General features: G+C 47.6%; 1 protein-coding gene across 3 annotated transcripts in view; it reads right to left on the bottom strand.

Moving 5' to 3' along the window:
• The window catches only part of MAD1L1 (mitotic arrest deficient 1 like 1), a 496400-nt gene that overhangs the window by 143831 nt on the left and 332189 nt on the right, over positions 1-20380 (bottom strand). For all 3 annotated transcript variants that reach the window (XM_090024470.1, XM_090024471.1, XM_090024469.1), the window contains one exon: positions 12237-12444. In XM_090024470.1, coding sequence (XP_089880596.1) covers positions 12237-12444 — 208 coding nt within the window. The remainder of the gene's footprint in view (positions 1-12236; positions 12445-20380) is intronic.

The raw sequence follows: 20380 nt of genomic DNA on the forward strand, positions 1-20380 counted from the left end.
CAGTGTATGCACCTAGGTCAGACTCCATCCATCAATGCAAATTTTTGCATCAAAAAGTGATATTAAATATATTTTTGTCCTTTAAAGGAAAACAAGGAAATTAAAGATATGATTCAAAGCTAATCAAAATCAATGATTTTATTTTCATTAACTTTTGTGGCCTCTGGATTTGGCCTCACCTGCAGAAAACATGCCAACCAGGACATCACTGCCTGTGATTTATTTTTGGTTTCAAACATAACTATGAATTCCCTAAATTCTAGTGGTTCAAATTCAGTAAACTCAGTTACATTTCCCATCAGAGCTGTGATTCGGCTATCACCAAACATGCTTTAAGGCACATTAAATACATAGCAAATAAAGTAACTGAAAATATAACAAACACATACAAGTGCCAATCCAACTGCTGCAGGAACCATAACTTTGAATATCCTGACTTTTGTGTGATTAAAATATCAACTTAATTGTTGGATTTGTGTAGCTTCCCTCATTTAATATGGAAATCAGTGTCTATTACTCCATAGCTCAAAGAATGTGTTACTCAGTTTACTTGATTAGGCTGGGAATTGCTGGTCCTGCTGTCACCATGTTTACACTTTAGTGACAAGTTTGCACATCAAATTCACATAATGCAGTGTCATCAACTTTCTTGTCAAATATAAACTTCTTAAATACAGCCACTACTCCAGAATACAGAAACACAGCCTGATCTTACATCATTTACAACCCCGGAATAATCACAGCAATGATTTCAGGACTGTGGGAGTACAAACGGGGGCTATTCTTCCCAAAGAGGAAAGGCTTCACAAAAAGACAAGCAGCAAACCCAGAAGACACAGTTTTGCCTTGGGTTATGCAAATCATTTCTATCCCACTCCTCTCTAAGGCTCTGGAAGCAAACAAGAGGTATTCTCTTTCTCCCTCTCCAAATGCCATGTTTCCCTCTCATCTGGGAGTTCAAGTTTAAGGACTTTTTTTTTGCTTTGTGAAGGCAGGTGGATTTCAGCTGCCAGCAAAGTATATTTACCTGGAAATGAAAAAGTGGGGTTTTGGAGATAAAAAATGAATGAAGCAAGTCATGTCACCCCTGCCCCCTGATGTGCTCCTTTCATAGTAAGAACATCTTGGATTCTGTCAAGACAGAAACTGCGGGTGAGCCCAGAACACCCAACGCCTCCTCTTTCCATTTGCCTTTCCTCGTTTACTCCAACAAACTCTAAATATCCCCAGCCAAGTAACCTCCGCTTCATTGACACCATGTGTCTGAATACATTTTTTCTGTAACCTGGTCACCCAAAGCAAAGCCTCTCCCCAGCAGATTTCCACAACTCAGCGCTCTTCATAAAGCTATCAAGCTTTGATTTCAAGGAGAAACAATACATTGACAAGATGCAGAGCAAAGATCTAAGGCTCTCCCCTGCTGGAGTATTCTGCCATGCCGGCAGGCTGGTTTTTCGAATGTCAGGGAAATTGTGCTGGCCCGAATTTGAGACATCAGCACAAGCCTTTCTTCTCAATCCTGCTGATGAATGAAAGAGCATTTTCAATTGTGTACGTCCAGGGGCCTTATGGAACATCATTCCTAATCAAAAGCTGCTCTGTGATGTAAACTGCTTTAACAGGCAGCTCATATCACAACCTCCCAGGATCCGAAGGGCAGCTGGAGATCACACCGCATTTCCGTTTCTGAAGTTGATCTGCGGGGATGCAGAGAGGGATCCAGCGTAAACATCCAGGCTTTTAATACCACCAACAGCAAAAGGGGCTGTACATCAGCGTATCTGGATCTCGTTTCAAATGTACACGAGGCAAAGCTCAGAAGCAAGCAGGACAGCCAAGTTTACTGCAACCTACGGGGTAAACACAGTAACACTTGCCAGCTTGCATCTATTTGAGACGGAAACCATCAGCAGAAAGGGGCATGTAGAAGAACCGTGGCCATTATCTATCGCACAGCTATTGCAACGGGTGTGGGATCTGGGAGGTGTGGGGTGAAGCATGAGAAAGGGAGAGCTTTCAGATCCCTTCATTTCTCACTGACTTCACAACCCACAGAGGACCTAGGCTTTGGCAGTATTGCTTCCAGCTAGAGCAGGGGACAAGGCACCTTCTGGAGCTTGAAGTGGTATACTTTGCAGCTAGGTATAGGGTTGTGTATACTCCCCCCTTCACGTGTCGCTCAGCCTAGCCCTTGATTATAAGCCACCAGGGAGCAGAGACTTATAAATATGTCGCCTAACACCGTTTTTCTTCTTCACCAACCTTCTTAGTAATCTGGCTATGGTTGGAGAACACCTACCCCACTAAATGCTTTTCCATCAGCAACATCCAGGCTTGCGTGACACCTGCCTCAGGCAAACGTGACCTCTAAAAGACAAATGTCACACCATTAATTCTACAGTGAATGCAAGGATACCCAAATAGGAAACAAGGACACCTGTACACATGCTCTGGGGTGTGGGTAGGAGGGGTATATATTAATTAGAGCGGCTCCTGAGAGCTGCTTTAATTAAAATGCTGACAGCATCGCATGTATTCAGCACCCCGAGTTTCAAAATGGCAGAAGGGGTCCCCCTGCCACCACTCTGAAACATGGGAAGCAGGATACATGAGACACGGCAGCACGCCACAGCGTTCCCATTAGGATGCTCCAGCAGACCCGGTCAATTGGGTCCGCTCCAACGCGCCCTAATCAGAACGTGTCAGAGCACATGTAAAAGCTCCCCAAGTGACTATTTCTCTCCGAGGGGATGCTCCCGAAGGACGACTGACCCCTGATTGGGCTCCTCCTTCAGAGGTTTCACCCTGATGGCAGCTGGACCTCTGGGGTTCTTGCACCCTCCTCCAGGGAACTACTTTCTTGAATATGCCCGCTGCAGTCCTTTTATCCTTCCAGGTTTGCTTGCGTCATTTGGTCTCTGCCCATTTTATACTTTCTTTTCCATCCTAGTGTATCTTGTGGGGTTATTTTGCTTTCCCTGTCTGTGGACGAAGAGGCCAAGTGGCTCTGGCTTTAATGGCTGTTTTTCACTTTTATGCAGTGCCCAGAGAGATGATGGCAGCCACTTTTTAAATGCATAAAATAAGTAAAATAAGGCCACGTCATACAGAACTTTAGGGGTCTCTAGAGCTCTACAGACGCGTTCGCACAGCAATGCCTGCGCCCCCTCCAGAAGGGCAGAGCAACCCTGGGCTTCTTAAAAGTCCCAACTAGTTATGAGGAGGAGAGGGTGAAGGAGGAAAACCTGCAGCTCCTTTGCTCTTCATGAAGGATAAGTGCACTCCATGGGGTAACATTTGATTGATGCCAAGTATTACAGATTCAGTAGATACAACAGTACTAAGTTACAGGATTTATTACAAACCTCTGGCTCCCCAGACAGCAGGTGGATTTTGAAAGTCCCTGCTGTGTCTTGCTGGAGCCTCACATCACACGGTTCCAACGATCCGCAAGGCTGAGGTGTCCTCCGGGATTTCTTCAGTCAGCAGCTACCATCAGACTGCCTGGGTTTTTGTCTTTCACTGCACACTAAGTCGGGTTCTGGGGCCTGTCTCTTTCCTTTTTTAATTGGTCCATGATGTATTGCCTCAGAAAAGATGCATTATTTCCAATTGTGAGTAAATGTATTTTGGTGGTGTATGACTGAAGCCCTGTGTGGTCTATAAAGGACACAGGTATCCATCTGGGTAATGCACATCATTTTGAAAGATTTTCTTTACCTTGGAAGATTTTCTATATGCATTTATGGCTTTCACACCATATGAGGTACCATGTTTCCATGCGCACTGGGAGATGGGGCTATATTAAGCCCCTCTGGTGACTTTGAAGGCAAGGAAAAAGAACAGCAGAGCACTTGCAATTAAAAAACCATAGAGCTGCTGGTTCAGGAAATAAACGGGCACTTGAGGAGTTAAGGTTCCACTTCATAAAATATTTTCCCTTTCTGGCTGGGCCATCCGATTTCATTGCCTAACCGGATAATGTGAAGGGGATTTATGGAGAATGCCTACTGACAACTGTGACACAGTCGATATTGAAACACCATCTTTGGCTAAAGTCTTTCGGACAAACGAACGTACACCCAACAATGCCAACTAGCTATATATAGTGCTGGATTGGAAGAAGGCACACTTATGACAGGGAAGGAAATCGGAGTCCGACATGAGCTTATGCACAGCCCCAGTGCATTACTCAGTTCCTATATTGGTCTACGTGGTCTGAAGTGGAAAAACGAGCACCACAAGTAGCAATGCATCACCTAGCTCTTCCACCACACTTGTCTTCTGTAGATACTGAAGCACCACCCAAAACGGTTGGTATACTTATCCCTGACTGGCATGCAAGAGCACTGAGGGATGAAGTAACTTATCCCAGGAGACAGCCCTTTGGTAACCTGTACAAGAACAGCACCCACCTGAGTCCCACTCCAGTGCTGCATCCACTGCCTCTCCTGAGCATTCATCATGCTCTGCTTTTCTATAGCATTTTTCATCTGAGGTTATTAAAGCGTGTTGAACATTAAGGTTCAACGATATCTCTGCAACGCAGATAAGGAAGAGGGATCGTTTCACTTGCCAGTGAATTGAAGCTGCTTCTTACTGTGTTTATCAGCACACGTAACATCCCAAATAGCGTAAGGCAGGAAGTGAAACTGCTCTTTTTATAATACTAGTGGGGGGGGGGGGTGAGCAGGATGTGATTATCTATTCTGCGACAGGGCCAGGATACCATAGCTAACACCCTGCTAACAAAAAGTGCCAGGACATTTGAGTGACTACCACTGGCCTGGACCTTGATTTTCCATTTAGAAAAGAGGCATCTCCAAAAGCCCAGGTCACTGTAGCACTCTAATGGTGTCTGAATTGTGACCGTCTTCAAGGGAACTTACTTACTGTGTCATCACCATCATTTCCAGAAATGTCTAATGTTCCCTTAGAGATGAAGATGGAGGGCCTCCTACCCAACACTGATGCCATCCAACCTTGCTTAGCCAGCAAGATTTGTGAGGAAACACAGCATGAGGTAGGATGCTGTTAGCAGACAAAGAAACTAAAAAAAACAGAGTCAGAATCCATGACTATGGACTGGACACTATTCTTTCATGTTTAGGCACAGCATCCATAACATGGACATCCTCAGTACAGAGGGCAGGAAGCACCGGAGCCAACAGTACATGGACAGCTGAACCTTTTCTTCTGCCGCCTGCTCCATGCCTTGCCTCCTCTGCAGTCAGACATATATTCAGCAGCAGCAGAGCCAAGCTGGACAGTGACAAATTTTAACATCTCTGGCTTGTCACTTCAACAAGATTAGATTATTTTAATATTAATCTATTACCCAATTTAATTTCAATTAATATTCTCTATTACAGTGCCCTGACATGGCACTGACGACAAGGAAAGCCTCTGCTGTACAGTCACTGCGGTTCTGCTCGGGTCAGGCACCTATTCTAATGAAATCCATCACTCCTATTCCAAACAGAGGATTCTCTTTTCCCCCCTCTTGCCCCTGGTTTCCTCAAAAATCAGTGACAGGCAGAACATTGCAACTATGAACAAGACTTTAACTTCCCTTTTCAGTGTGAACACGTTAGGCAAAAGCTTAATCTGTTTTTCAAGTGCTTCTGTGCATGGCCAAGCGTAGGCAGACATGCAACCTGGGCACTATACTCCTTTTCCAGAAGCTTGTGGTACAGGCACTTGACCAAGGTAGACACCCAAGTTACTGCTCTTCTTCCCTACTCTGATTTACCTTCCCAAAATACAAGATGAGTTCCCATTATTTCTAATCAAGTATGAATAAAAAGCTGGGGAGGGGAGGGAAGGGGAGGATAAAACAGAGCTATTGGAAAATGAGTATTGAAACACTAAATTTAAAAAACCGAAGCAAGATCCTGTGTTTTACTTATAATACTCAGCAGCAAACACATACAGAGCCACATTTCACAAGGACTGTAGTGGGGGAAGAGATTCCCATCAGAAGCATACAGCACCATAAGCACTCTCTCCCCTATTAACAGGCACAACCAACTTGCCCCTGTTAGCTGGTACTGCCACCTATCTTGAAGGGACTGGTCTAGAAGTACCCAGATATAAAACCACTGCCTAACCACATGTGTGAGAGAGAAAAGTAAGACCAAAAAAACGTGGGCCAAGGAAACAAGACAAAGGTAAGGGAAGCAGACAATCAAAAGAGGCTGGAAAAAAGAATAAAAGGATTGAAGTCTATGCTCCCCAAGGACACCGATTCCCTTTTGCCAACTTCTCAAAGCTGTTACAATCTGCATGGCTGCTTCAGAGAGAAGAATTTGGAAAAGCACCCCAGGTGGCATCCTGACCTTGGTCCACAGCTCCCTGTTATACAATGCAGACCCGAGATGGCACTGCGAGGGAACTGAGCCACCCAGAAAGTGTGAGACCATTCTGATAATGGGGCTGCCACGGCTCTGCCCCATTAATACTCCATGACCCTGTGTGTGAAATTGTTATACTGCAGGATAAAGGACAATAAGTTGTTATAGCTCCCACTCTCCAACACTCTCCCTTGCAATAGCCGTATTACCCATTTTAATAGAGACTATTACCGCATAAATGAGAGAAAAGGACCAGTGAACTCTATGGCAAGTTGCCAAGTTGTGCTGCAGCCTCTGGTGGTTACGCTCAAAGAGATTTAAAGTCCAGTATAACCTTGATTTTTTAATAGAGTCACATTTAATGAGCTTTTGCGTCCACAGCAATAATTTCCTTATTGCCTATCCAGGAGTTGGAACCATAATCAGAAAAACATGCTGCATTCCAGCCCAGTGAAAGAATTTAATAATGGCCAATACATTATTATCAAAACCATCAACATCATTGTTCTTAATGCCTTTTCTGGTTGCTGTAATTATAAGCCTTCAAACCTTGGGTGCAATGGCTGCAGATCACACAAGCTTGCAGAACATAACAGAGATGACTCGCTAAAGGCAACCCAAACTTTTCATTTCTGCCAGTAAGCCATTCAGCGTGTATCAGAGCACAAGGATTAGAATTATAGAAAATTAGGGCTGGAAGGGACCTCAGGAGGTCACATCTAGTCCAACCCCCTACTCAAGGCAAGACCATCCCCAACTAGATCATCCCAGCCAAGGCTTTGTCTAGCTAATCTAAAAAATCTCTAACGATGGAGACTCCACCACCTCTCTGGGTAGCCTGTTCCAGTGCTTTACTACCCTCCTAGTGAGAAAGTCTTCCCTAATATCTAACCTAAACTCCCACTGCTGCAACTTGAGCCCATTGCTCCTTGTTCTGCATCTGTCACCACTGAGAACAGTCCAGCTCCATCCTCTTTGCAACCTCCCTGCAGGGAGTTGAAGGCTGCTATTAAATCCCCTCTTAGTCTTGTCTTCCTGTAGACTAAATAAGTCCAGTTCCCTCAGCCTCTTCTCATAAATCACGTGCCCCAGCCCCCTCACCACTTTGTTGCCCTCTGCTGGACACTCTCCAATTTGTCCACATCCTTTTTGTAGTGGGGGCCCAAAACTGGACACAGTTCTCCAGATGTGGCCTCACCAGTGCTGAATAGAGGGCAATAATCACTTCCCTTGACCTGCTGGCAACACCCCTACAAGTGCAGCCTGGTATGCCGTTAGCCTTCTTGGCAACAAGGGCACACTGCTGGCTCATGTTCATATTACTGTCGACCATAACCCCCAGGTCCTTTTCTGCAGAAGTGTAACAATAAAAACACTTATCTGCCCACTTGCAGGCACAGCTGCACATGGCTTTCACTGTCTTGCTTCACCTTTACCTTCCCACAGTCACTCTTTTCTTGTGTTGCGAGGAGGGATTAGTTCTCACCTTTTCCCTATCCAGTTCTGCAAGAAAGGGATTTCCAACCTCCAAAAAGCATGGAGCTGCACTTTCCCCTTTCTTTATAGAGACTGCAACTAGCAGCAAGAGATGCTGCTGAGTTTCTAATCCATGCTGTTCTGTACAGAATCATTTCCATGAGAGACACTGAAAAGTGATCCCTTACAATTCACGGTTAAGTGAACTGCAGAAGTTGCTCATCACACCAGCTACAGTTGATGTTAATGAAGAGTTTCTGCAGCAAGCCACTGGTTCCCACCTTGTAGGATGTTACAGTGGAAGATGCATGGCAGCACTGCCACTCCTGCAGGCAGCGCGGCTGGCGAGTTAGCCCTGGATCTCCCATGTCCCACATGGGGAGACATTAGTATTTTTGTGATGTGCATCCATCTATGTTTTTAAGCATCCCTAGTTTTTATGCCTTGAGTGACTGGAGCATACTGCAGATATATCCCCTGCTAGCTTGGGAACCAGTAGTAGCCAGGGGGAACATTTTTGCATGCCTGAAAACCCACCTAATACTTGGACAATTAGTCTATACTATACTGCTGCAGCAAGAAATGCTCAAGTGAGACAGTTTAACTAGCATGGGTAGGTCTACACTTCCTTGCACTCATAGGCTAGGCATAGACGTTCAAAAAGCTTGAGGCAGAATCGATCAAACTTTTGCAGGTTTCTGTATGCAGTGTAGGTTAGTTTGGGAGAGAACCGAACACAGTATAGGGAAGGGAGGGCAGGCAGGCTGCCTGCACTGCCCGAGGTCAAGAGGTTAGAGGTGCCCCGCATGCCTTCCAGCATGCCCTGCAGGTTCCCTGGACTGCTGGAGGTTGCTAAGAGCAGCCCAGCACGTGGACCACCCCTGACTGGCTGCTGGGCACAGGTGAGCACACCTCTTCCCACTGTTGGCATCTGTCAACCACAGGCAGGCAGCAGAGGCTACTGGACTTGCCCATTCCCTGCAGATGGGTCTGCTCCATAGTGCTACACCTGCTTATGGGGGCATGGGTCCCTGGGCAGACTCCTGCTCCCCCACCCAGGGTCTCCCATGCCCCCTGCGAGTGAGCACAGATCCAGGGAGCCAGACCAAGCTGCAGGACACAGTGGAGCTCCCCTACCCCATCGCCCGTCCTCTGTAGCATCAGTCACAGGCATCTGCAGCTGGGTCTGCTCCATGGCACTGCACCTGCTCGTGGAGGCATAGGGGTCTCTGGGTGGGCTCCCACACCCCCACCTGGGAACCCCGATGCCCCCCACAAGTGGCTGCAGACCAGGGAGCCTGACCAAGTTGCAGGGCCCCCTCTCCCCCTCCATTGTCAGCCACTGTGCTGACTCTGCTCTGTAAGAGCCCAGGGGCAAGGCCAGCTGGGCACTCAGCCAGAGTAGCTGAGCACAGGCCAATGCTAGCATACCTACCTGCAAGGTGAAGGGGCCTCAAAGTCACCTGGGATGCTAGCAGACAGTGACCTGATATGATTTGATAAGGGACCTGGTACTGAAGTTCAGCACACCAAACTAACCTAATTTGAATACATTTGAGTGCACAGACCCGAACTTCTGTACAGTTATGGGTTTGGTTCCATTTCCAATCACTTACTCTGGATCACGTGTAAAGTCTGTACCTAGCCATAATGAATGTCCCAGAGACGCACCCAATGACAAGGTGCAACTAGCCCCCTCAGTGCTAAATAATATAACTGGACTGTTTGCACTAATATCCTAGCAGTATAGGCCCCAAGTATTCAGCACATCCATATGCTCAACCAGTTGAATGAGCCTCCCTGCAGGACTACATCGTTGAAGACAACCATGGTTCTGCAGCAGAGGGAAGGGGTTGAGTTGTTTGCTGCAATACTGTCAATAGGGTCTGTGCATGGCAGGGATTCACTCAAGTTCAGGAAGCAGTGGAAGAAGGAGTTCCTATCTGACTGCACGCAAAGTAACAGTGAGACTTTCCTCACCCTGGTCAGAGAGATCCTTCAAACACAGGTCCCCTCGGTATTGTTTTTCCATTTGGTTTACATGAGACATTTTCATATGCGCTTAGAGACACCTGGAGCCTGTCAAAGTCCCTCTGTGACTGTGATAAATGACTGCTAGAGAAGGCAACCAAAGCACACGCAACCCCAGCTAGATGCTGCCACCAATGTCCTCCTTCCCTTACAAGATTGTGAACAAAAGCCAGAATGATGTAGCAGAGGGCTAAGGGGAGAAGGGACACAAGCACACTGCCTCTGACAAGCTGAAAGCATGCTGAACGCCAGAGAGCTGTTTGTTTTTCTGTCTGAATCCTCAAAAGGGGGAGAAAAAACAGCTTAAAAGCGCATCCCACGTAAGCTATGACAAACTTAGTAACACACTGGCATGGAAAAGGCTTGATGGGAAGCAAAGCACAAACCAAATGAGTAGAATCAGGATGGAAATTACAAGTAGAAAACCCCAGAGGGCATATACGGGAAATATAATACCTCAGTTGCAATGGTCCAATTACTATAGATCGGTGTGGGGACCAACCTTTCTGGCAGGTGTGTCACAAATCAAGTCCATGTCCTCTCCAAGTGACACTCCAATCCCTCTTCCCCTGCCTGCTCTGTTGCTCTGCTTTCAGCTCCCTGCCCTGTGCTCCCTGTCTGATCTGCTACTCTGCTTTTGGCTCCCTGCCCTACCTGCCACTGTGCTGTCTTCCCTCTCCCAGATCTGCTGCATGCCACACACAGAGGCTGCCCGGGCCAGTTGTAGCAGGTGTGCTGCAGGCTAGCTTTGCCTGCTGTAGATTCAACCCCAGTCACAGAGACACAAAGATGGTCTCACCTCTGCATCTTCTGTGCCACTGTCTAGGATGCTCCTCACTGGGTTTGAGGAGCACTGACATGCACATACATACCTGCAACATCTGACACACTAAACTATGCAGCAGCACAATGTGAGATGGGGCAATAAACAGCCAGGTTTACTGTAGCTTAACAGCTATGAAATTCAGATTCAAATTGCAGTAAATGTTATCCTTGAGAAGCCCAACTGTTCCACTGGGATCTTAAGTTGGAAGCACCAGTGAGCAGCATTTGTCTTCCTTAAGTGTTTGGAAAATATCTAGCAATTTGGGGTGCTACTGAAAAACAAAACCAAATGCCTCTAGGGAGAGAGACTCTTTGCATCTTTAAGGTCCAGTGGGACCTTATCCCTTCCTTCCCCAAAGAGGGAGGTTTCACTCCACAACCTCAAGTATGCTATATAGATTTTCTGTTGTAATTTTCATTTGCATTACAGCAGTATCCACTATAATGCGTGAAGGCAAATGCTTTCTTTTTGGTAATAAACACTGTTGCTTGATATAACGAAAAACAAGCAAGCTATCTACAAAATGCTTCTGTGCTGAAAGCATCTCATCACAAAATTTCTTTCACCCAAGGCTGAGACACTGCTTGAGTCTCAGATCTCTGGTGTATACAGCCTGAGAGAAAAATGCTACCATCTCGGCCACCCACCTTATAGCGCACGACCATCTGCGGGTACCAGCACTACAACAGGTTAGCTCCTCACTGCTCTGCCTGCCTTTTGTGCAGATTCTTTTATTTGTCTGTTCAGCTACAGCAGAGATGCTTTGAGGGCAAGCATGTGTGGGTCTCACTTACAACAATAAGCTCTCTTGGGTCCTGCAGTGTGAATAAACTCTGCCTGGCCACCACTCGTTGTTCTAGATGACAGGTCACGCTACTGATATTGTTACCTTGATTTACAGAGTTAGAGTATATATGGGAGGTGCTGACCTCATGGTTATTGTACTAAAAGGTCTCATTCATGTATGTGAATGGAAGACAGGCTCTGTATTGTGGGAGAGACTCTGATTTTGCGAGCTGCTTTTAAGCCTAGTGAAAGATGTACTCTATTTTCACAGCATATTGAATTTAGCTGTGATTAATGGGGCCCATATACACTGATAAACAATATTAATTTGTTTTAAGCTAGGTCTGAAAAGATTTCCACCACTTGTTTCTCCACAGCAGGGAGAGTTATTTTCTGCTGTCCACAAGACCTCGAGGGCTCAGCCCAGCCCTGAAAAGAGGGAAATATTTCCTCTCTTCCCACTGTCAGCACTGTCCAGGCAAGGTCACTTTGTCCATGCTTCATTCATCATGTGCAAGTACCAAGTATTATTATTATTATTATTTATCCTTCCCAAACATCCTCTTCATCAAACCATCATAGTGCTGCTACCCCATGCTCACTTCCTTTGGTGCCTTCCAATTTTTATTCGTATCTGCCCACCCCAGCCCCAAATGATGTACAGGGTCCCCAGTTAACTTGGCTGGGGGGTATTATCAGTTTGAACGGCAGCACTGTGACGACAAAGGGGAAAGAGACTTCGTGACTAAAAACCAGAAATGCACCTGCAATTTCTTGCGGCGACTGCAAGCTTCCAACCCCCTCGGGGTTATTAGAGATGGAGCCTCCTCCTTCCAGCACCCTGACAAGCTCCCTCAGCCTCTCACACTCCTCCTGGAGTTGCTGCTGCTCTTCTTTCCGCTGCTGCTTGGCCAGGCTTGCTGGGTTCATACTGAAATGAAGGACTTTGGTTTTACTGGGGTCGTAGTCACCCTGCAAAAACAGAAAGAAAATAAGTACGGCATGGACCTATGAAATGTTCCATGCACCATCCACCCACTACACGGAGGGAGAAAGCATAAAAAAACAACACACACGGGAACTACACGCTTAAGCAGCGGTAATGTTTCAATTCTGGAAATGAAAAGCAGCCGAAGCAGGGGCTGCTTTTCTTCCCTAAAAGCAACAGATGTGCCCCTGGGTGATACCTCTATTGTTAAATTTAACTCCAGGAATGAAGTTTTACGGTTCATTTTTAAATCCCCTGATAGCAGGAGATTATAATGAACATGCCGAGGCAGCCTTACACTACAGCAGGACACAGCACTAGCCTAATTTATTACAAGTACAATTCTACCATGTCCACAGGAGTCCAGTGCAGGAATCATTATCAAGTTTTATCAGCCTGTCCCAAGGAAGCGAAGAGACGTTTCATTTTATACTTCTCTTACAGGTGAATTATATTTATAGTAGTTTAACTGGTAGGCCAAACTCTAAAACAAGAGATTAATATCCTTTCAGCAGGGAAAGGATTTCAACGAGGAAAATATTGATAGTGTGGTTTCAAAGGCACAGTCTTCACATGCACTGGAGAGTCTCAAAACCTTAAAAAAAAAACCAAAAAAAAAACCCAACATCTCTGCTAATCCTGATTTCCACTACATCTTGGCCAGGCAAAACCTAAAGTGATTTTGCAAATGTTAACTAACCCTCAACACCAGCATTATTATTCCAATTTCATTCTTACTTAGCATTAAATATGTGTTAATTTTTTTTAACATTTCACAGACTGGCAAACTGAGGCTCAGAGAGGGTGGGTCAACAGGTTTTTGATTAATCTACAAAGGAAACCCAGGAGACCTGCTCCCCAATTAAATACCTAATCACCAAACCCACTCCCTACTACAGATCCCTTTATTTATGGGGTTTTTTTGACCTATGCTGTGTTAGTAGGAAACAGAGGTGGCTAGTGCATGTTTTATTTAAAGGCAAAAGGCCATTACAGGACAACAGCAGATAAAAGGACCATTTAATCCACCACCATGCTGCCTGATACCTCTCTGACACCTCTGCTATTTATATTCCATCTTTGATCTCATATCCACTCCCCTAGGAAAAACCATCAAGCAAAAGGCAATGTCCTTCCCCCATTCTCTTCCGGGAGACAAGTTTTAGCGAGAAAAACAGAAACGTAAAAATGTAATATCCTGGGGCTGTTTCAGAGCCCTCTAGTGGCTCAGACCATTACTCAGTTTCCTTGTTTTAACAAGACCAACTCCACAGGGATGTATAAGTGCCCAAGTTCGGCACCACTGCTCAGGGGGCAGGTGCTCTTCCCACCTCGGAAGGGAAAGGACCGGCAGCTCCAACTATTCTGTTCAGCAGAAACCAGCCTGCAATGTCCCTTTTAGTGTCCAGACACAACACCACCCCTGGTAGCTGGCTCCCCAAGAGGATGAGATGCACCCAATGCAGAAAGTTGCCCAGGAAGCTGGCAAGGGAAGAAGCTGTTCAGAGTTGAGGGGAGGAAGAGAACGAAGAGCAAAAGCATTTCAAGTCAGGCAAGGGTTTAGGGATGAACACTGATCAATGATGGGTTATTCCCAACCCCCACACATTGCTCAGAGGAGGAAAGAGCCTGTATCACTCACACAATGCACACACATGACCCTCCACCAGCTGGAAGTCCAGACCGCCAACTGTGACAATCTGGGGAAGCAGCCTGTGCACAACTTGCATGGCCTGGTTTCTGCTGGGAAACTGCTGCATCGTGTAATGCACTGAGGCATGAGGAATACACAGACAGCACTGCGATGAGTCCCTCTGTCCAGGGAGAACAGAGTTGTGCTCAGAGTTGTTATGCGAGCGCCTTCAAACAACAAGCATGCTAAGGAGGATGCTTTTGTTGTACAGTGAGCATAATCCAGTCTACCAACTTGGGAGAAGAATTGGGAGAGGAACAAACTTGGGAGAAGAATTGGGAGAGGAACAAAAGATCAATGAATGGGAAGGCAGTGGTGAGACCAAAGAACCTCATGTGACTCAAAGTAGGACAGGCAGCTTTGGGGCAGGAGAGAGAGGGCTGTGTTTTCATGGCTGGGGATCTGCTTATGCTCCAAAACCAGCCAAGGAGCCACAGATGATGCCAATAAACCCAACAAACTCTTCAGTGTGGTGAGGAAACCGAGGCAAAAGAAACGCACGTAGGCATCGTTATTTTGTCTAGAACTGTGAGCTTCTTGTCCTAGTCAGGTAAAGGGTAAGCTGTTTTACACCCTATGCAAACTATGTGTGTGCTGTGTGCTGCATCACTTGCATAGGCTGAGAGTTCAAACCTTAAACCCACCAAGTCTCATCGGGGGCAGGTCTGGGAGAGGACTAATGAGCCGGGGTGGGAGCTAGTGTCAGCTCTGACAACAGCAAGCACTGGGCTTCACAGTCCTCTTCCTGTGCAGGAGTAGCGGACAATGAGCCAATAGATGCCAATAAAAGTAACATCACAGCAGCCTGTTTCAGGCTGCAGGAAGCTTAGCAGCACAGAAGGCCAGTGGGCTGGAACCCATCACAACAGCCTAGGGAGTGTCCAGCAAAATAAACTGGAACAGGGCTGCAGCACCAGCTCGTTAGACATTTCCTGGCGAGCAAACCACACACTGGCATCTCAAGCTGTGGACTGGTCCTCACACAGCCTCCCAGCTGGGATTGTATGCCATCTTTAGCCAAAGGACTCTCCCTGCCCTCGCCCGGTACAAAGGCAGGCTACCAAGCAGGCTCTCTCTCCCACGCTCGTAGTCTCTCAGCTCTCTAGGCTTCCTTTTCACAGGAAGAAGGTTCAAAAGCACAGTTAACAACTGTGTTTAGGTGGTCTGGTGAGAAGGAGTGCTTAAAGCGCGAGTCACTGGTACCCCTTTGCCCCATACATTGTCACTCTGTGGCTGTGCTTAGGAAATCCGAGGTGTGATTCTCGTCCTGCTTCTTGGGGCTAGCACCATGCTAGGAGGGTTTGGGGGCATAGGGATCCTGGCACTCTATACCGACAAAACCCTTGTGCTGTGGGTGCACTCAGATCATACCAATACAGTAAGACCATTCCCCGAGTGGAATAAGCTGTACCAGGGAAGTGTTGTTCTGCTTATATAACTATGTCTGTGCTAGGGGCTTTTGCTGGCATAGTTGTGTCAGTCGGGGATCACACCCCCTGACTGACAACTGTGCTGGCAAGAGTCCATAATGTAGATACAGCCTGTGATTTTATGCCGTCCCTATAAGTGCAGAAGCTGAGCGACTTAACCCGGGCTCTCATACATAATGGGCAGATACTGGATATTGCACTGAATTTCAGTATTAGAAGAAAATCGTACAAAGCTGGAGAATACTGACACCTTCCCCATTGAGATCACTTTGACCCACTCGTCACTGGCTCATTCATTCCAATTTCTGGTGGCAATACGCTCCAGCTTTTCTACAGGGTACTGCCACAAAACTGCAGGACTGACTGCTCTCTCTCTTCCAGCCTGCTATATTCTTCCTGTCTACAACACCACCTCACCTGGTTAGAGCAAGCTCTGAAAAGGAGCACAGACAACGCAATACCAGGATACAATCCCAGGCTTGGGGGCCCACCAGCAAGCCTGAACATTGGAGGATTTCTTAGTCTGATGCTACACTCCATTTACAGACAGGCAAACAACTTAGAAACCCACTGTGATAGGAAGACAGTATCTTTACCCCTTGACAGAATCCATGTAAAAATATGTAGTTTCCACTATAGTCATACCCTGAAAGTGGGATTGGGTCTGCATTCTGCTAGAGGCTCTATACCATAGGAGATAAATCTCTTCCCTAAACAGTTTACAGACTACATAGACAAGACAGCCTAGAGCAAGTAGAGAAACAAAAGCACAGGCTGATGAGCCCAAAGTCTCATGGCAGGGACTGCAGGTCTCCTGAGTCTAACCACCAAACCACATTTCCTCTCTGACAACGAATGATGTATAAGCCCCCTATCCAGTACCACTTGGGAGCATACAACATTACAAGGGTTTCAGATAATTTCATAGATTTCATAGACATCAGAGCTGGAAGGGACCTCGAGAGATCATCGAATCCAGCCCCCTGCCCAAAGGGCAGGAAGTCAGCTGGGGTCATAGGATCCCAGCAAGATAAACATCTAATTTACTCTTGAAGGTGTTTAATGTAGGTGCTTGAACCACCTCCGCTGGCAGACTGTTCCAGACCTCGGGGGCTCGGACAGTAAAGAAATTCTTCCTTATGTCCAGCCTGAAACGGTCTTGCAGGAGTTTGTGACCGTTCGACCTCGTCATCCCTTGGGGCGGTCTGGTGAACAAACGTTCCCCCAGATCCTGGTGGTCACCCCTGAGAAACTTATAGGTGGCCATCAGATCACCCCTGAGCCTGCGCTTTTCCAGGCTAAAGAGTCCCATGGCTCAGCCTGTCGTCGTGAGGTCTGTTTTCCTGACCTCTGATCATGCGCGTGGTTCTCCTCTGGACTCTCTCAAGCTTCTCCACATCCTTTTTGAATTGTGGAGCCCAAAACTGGACGCAGTACTCCAGCTGCGGCCTCACCAAGGCCGAGTACAAGGGGAGAACGACGTCCCGGGATTTGCTCGAGAAGCATCTATGGATGCAAGCCAGCGTTTTGGTCGCTTTATTAGCCTCAGCATCGCATTGCAGGCTCATGTTCATCTTGTGGTCAATGATGACCCCCAAGTCTCTTTCTTCTGCAGTGCTATCCAACGTAGCACTGCCAAGCCTATAAGGAAGCTGCAGGTTTTTCCTCCCAAGGTGGAGAACCTTGCATTTTTCAGTGTTAAACACCATCAGGTTCTTGTCCGCCCATTTGCTGAGCCTGTCCAGGTCAGCCTGGATCACCCACCTATCTTCTGGCGTGGATGCTTTGCCCCAAAGTTTGGTGTCATCGGCGAACTTGGCCAGTCCACTCCTGACTCCAATCATCATTAATGAAGATGTTGAACAGGATGGGTCCCAGGACAGAGCCTTGAGGGACCCCACTGGTCACAGGGCACCACGATGAGTGACTGCCATCAATCACAACCCTCTGGGTCCGACCACGAAGCCAATTTCCCAGCCAGCGGATCGTGGTGGAGCCAAGGCCACAACTGGCCAGTTTGGCCAAGAGGTGATCATGGGATACCAGATCAAAAGCTTTTTTGAAGTCAAGATATATGACATCAATCTCATCTCCCTCATCCAGGTGATAGGTCACCCGGTCATAGAAGGAAATGAGATTGGTCAAACAAGACCTACCCGCAACAAACCCATGCTGGCTATCCCTTAGGATGTTAGCCTGGGCCAGTCCATCAAGGATGGCCTCCTTAATAAACTTTTCTAAGATTTTCCCCAGGATAGAAGTCAGGCTAATGGGCCTGTAGTTAGCCGGATCCACTCTCCTCCCTTTCTTGAAGATCGGCACCACATTGGCCTTCTTCCAGTCTTCGGGCACTACACCAGAGCGCCAGGAGTTTTCAAAGATCCGTGCCAGGGGCTGGGCTATGACTCTCGCCAGCTCCTTGAGTACCCTGGGGTGCAGATTGTCAGGGCCGGCTGACTTGAAGGTATCCAGCGTCTCGAGGTGTTCCTTCACGAGGTCAGTATTTATGCAGGGTAGGGGATCCCTAACACCCGGATCTCCCTGTCCCATAGCAGGCACAGGTGTCCCATGGGACTGATGAAAGACTGACGCAAAGTACCCATTTAATAGGTTGGCTTTTTCCTCGGCATCAGTTGTCAGTTGCCCCATCTGGTTTAGCAGGGGTCCAACGTTGCCCTTGCTTTTCCTCCAGCTCCCCACATATCTGAAAAAGGACTTTTTGTTGTCCTTGATGCTTGAAGCTAGTTGGAGTTCAGTCGCAGCCTTGGCTTTCCTGGTTTGCTCCCTGCAGGACCGGACCAGCGCAGAATAATCCTCCTTGGAGGCGAATCCCATCCTCCATCCTTTGTAGGCTTTCCTTTTTAGCCACAGGAGGTCCGCTAGGTCCCTGGAGAGCCAGGAGGGCTGCTGTGCCTTCTTGCTGCCTTTCCTCTGTGTTGGAATAGATTTAGCTTGTGCATTGAGTATCGCTTCCTTGAGGAGCAACCACTCTTCTTGAACTCCCATCTCCCTGGGGTCATGGTCCCTAAGGGCCTGACCGACAAGCCTCTTGAGCTTGTCAAAGTCGGCTTTTCTGAAGTCAAGGACTTCTGTGTTGCTGACTGACTTGCCAACTTTACGGTGGATGGTGAAGGTGATCAGCTCGTGGTCGCTGTCACCCAGCTTCCCATCGATCACTAGGTTGCCGATTAGGTCGTCCCCCATAGCCAGTACCAGGTCGAGCAGCGCTTTGCCTCTCATTGGCCCATAGACTTCTTGAGTCAGGTAGAGGTCATCCACGCACGAGAGAAAGCTTTGCGACCGCTCGGATTTAGCTGAGTGATCTTCCCACGAGATGTCCGGGTAATTGAAGTCACCCATGACAACCAAGGTCCTGGAGCAAGCGGCCTCAGTCAGTTCCCGGGCAAACTCCTGGTCAAGCTCAGGACTTTGAGTGGGAGGTCTGTAGTAGACTCCCACTGTTGTGTCCCCTGTGCTGTATTCCCCACGAATTTTTACCCAGAGGGTCTCTAGCTGTCCATGCCGGTCACCAACATCAGCTTGCAGGGACATGTAGCTTTCCTTCACATAGAGAGCTACACCCCGCCCCTTTTGTCAACACAATCCCTCCTGTACAGGGTATAGCCCTCTATACCCGTGGTCCAGTCATGGGTGGAGTCCCACCAGGTCTCCGTTATCCCAGTGACGTCATAATTCTTTGCACTGAGCAGGAGGACGAGCTCCTCCTGCTTGTTACCCAGGCTCCTGGCATTAGTGTGCCCTTGGGGGCTCTTGCCTTGCCCACAGATTGTGCCAGGGCTGGGGCAGGGGTGGGCTCCCTTAGGTGCCTTGGTCTGCTGGCTTTGCAAGGGTTGCTCAGTGGGCCAGCAGTGACAGTAGTTCCCCCTATCCCCCAGCAGGCTTAGATTAAAGCCCGGTAGAGCAGGTCAGCCAGCCTGGCTGAGAAGAGCCTCCTCCCCAGGGGGGAGAGGTGGAGGCCATCTCTTCCCAGCAGCTCGCTGCCTCTCTCGCCAAAGAGTGGGCTGTGGTCATGGAAGCCAAAGCCTTCCCGATGACACCAGCTCCGCAGTCTTTGGTTCACTGCATGGATCCTCCTCTCCCTCCTCAGCCCATAGCCCAAGACTGGGAGGATCGACGAAAACCCCACCTGAGCTCCCAGACCCCTAAGCCCCGCTCCCAACTCCCTGTAGTGCCTCATGACCTGGCTGGGGGTGCTCCGAGCCGTGTCATTGGTGCACAGTGTCATTGTGGGAGCACAGTGTACAATGGAGATGATGCATCTGGGAAGGCATCGCAACTTCGGATAACTGGCGTGTGTGCGCGTTCGCCAGCAAAAAATGATGCCACGACTTTACCTTGATTTTTTTTCTAAACTTCAGAAGGCCAGAAGTAAACTGAGTTGGCTTTAGGAACAGACCCACGTGGTCACCAGTGAGAATGGACTGCAAGGAAGCATCAACAGTCCGGTACTGCTTAGGAGAAAGCTGAGCCGTCATGCTGATGAGAAGGCACACGGTCTTCTCCTGGAATCGCTGAAGATCTACAGTATGCACAATCCCCTCATGCAACACATCATCCTTGTTACTAAACCAAGGATTTATTTGTTTGATTCAGAAAAGGGGGATCCAACAACATGTGCTTATGTGTTTGTTAAGACTGCATGAATGGCAAACCACGAACGAGACTGCATGAATGTTTCTCCAAACAAGAACTGAGAATCCCAAGCAGCTGCTCAGGATGTTACTTTGATTCTGCACCTTAGTAAAGTACGAGGCATCTCCTTCCCAGCAGCAGAAA

This window comes from Crocodylus siamensis, chromosome 12 (assembly GCF_052110815.1).
Source record: "Crocodylus siamensis isolate JL-2025a chromosome 12, ASM5211081v1, whole genome shotgun sequence".
Classification (NCBI taxonomy): domain Eukaryota; kingdom Metazoa; phylum Chordata; order Crocodylia; family Crocodylidae; genus Crocodylus; species Crocodylus siamensis.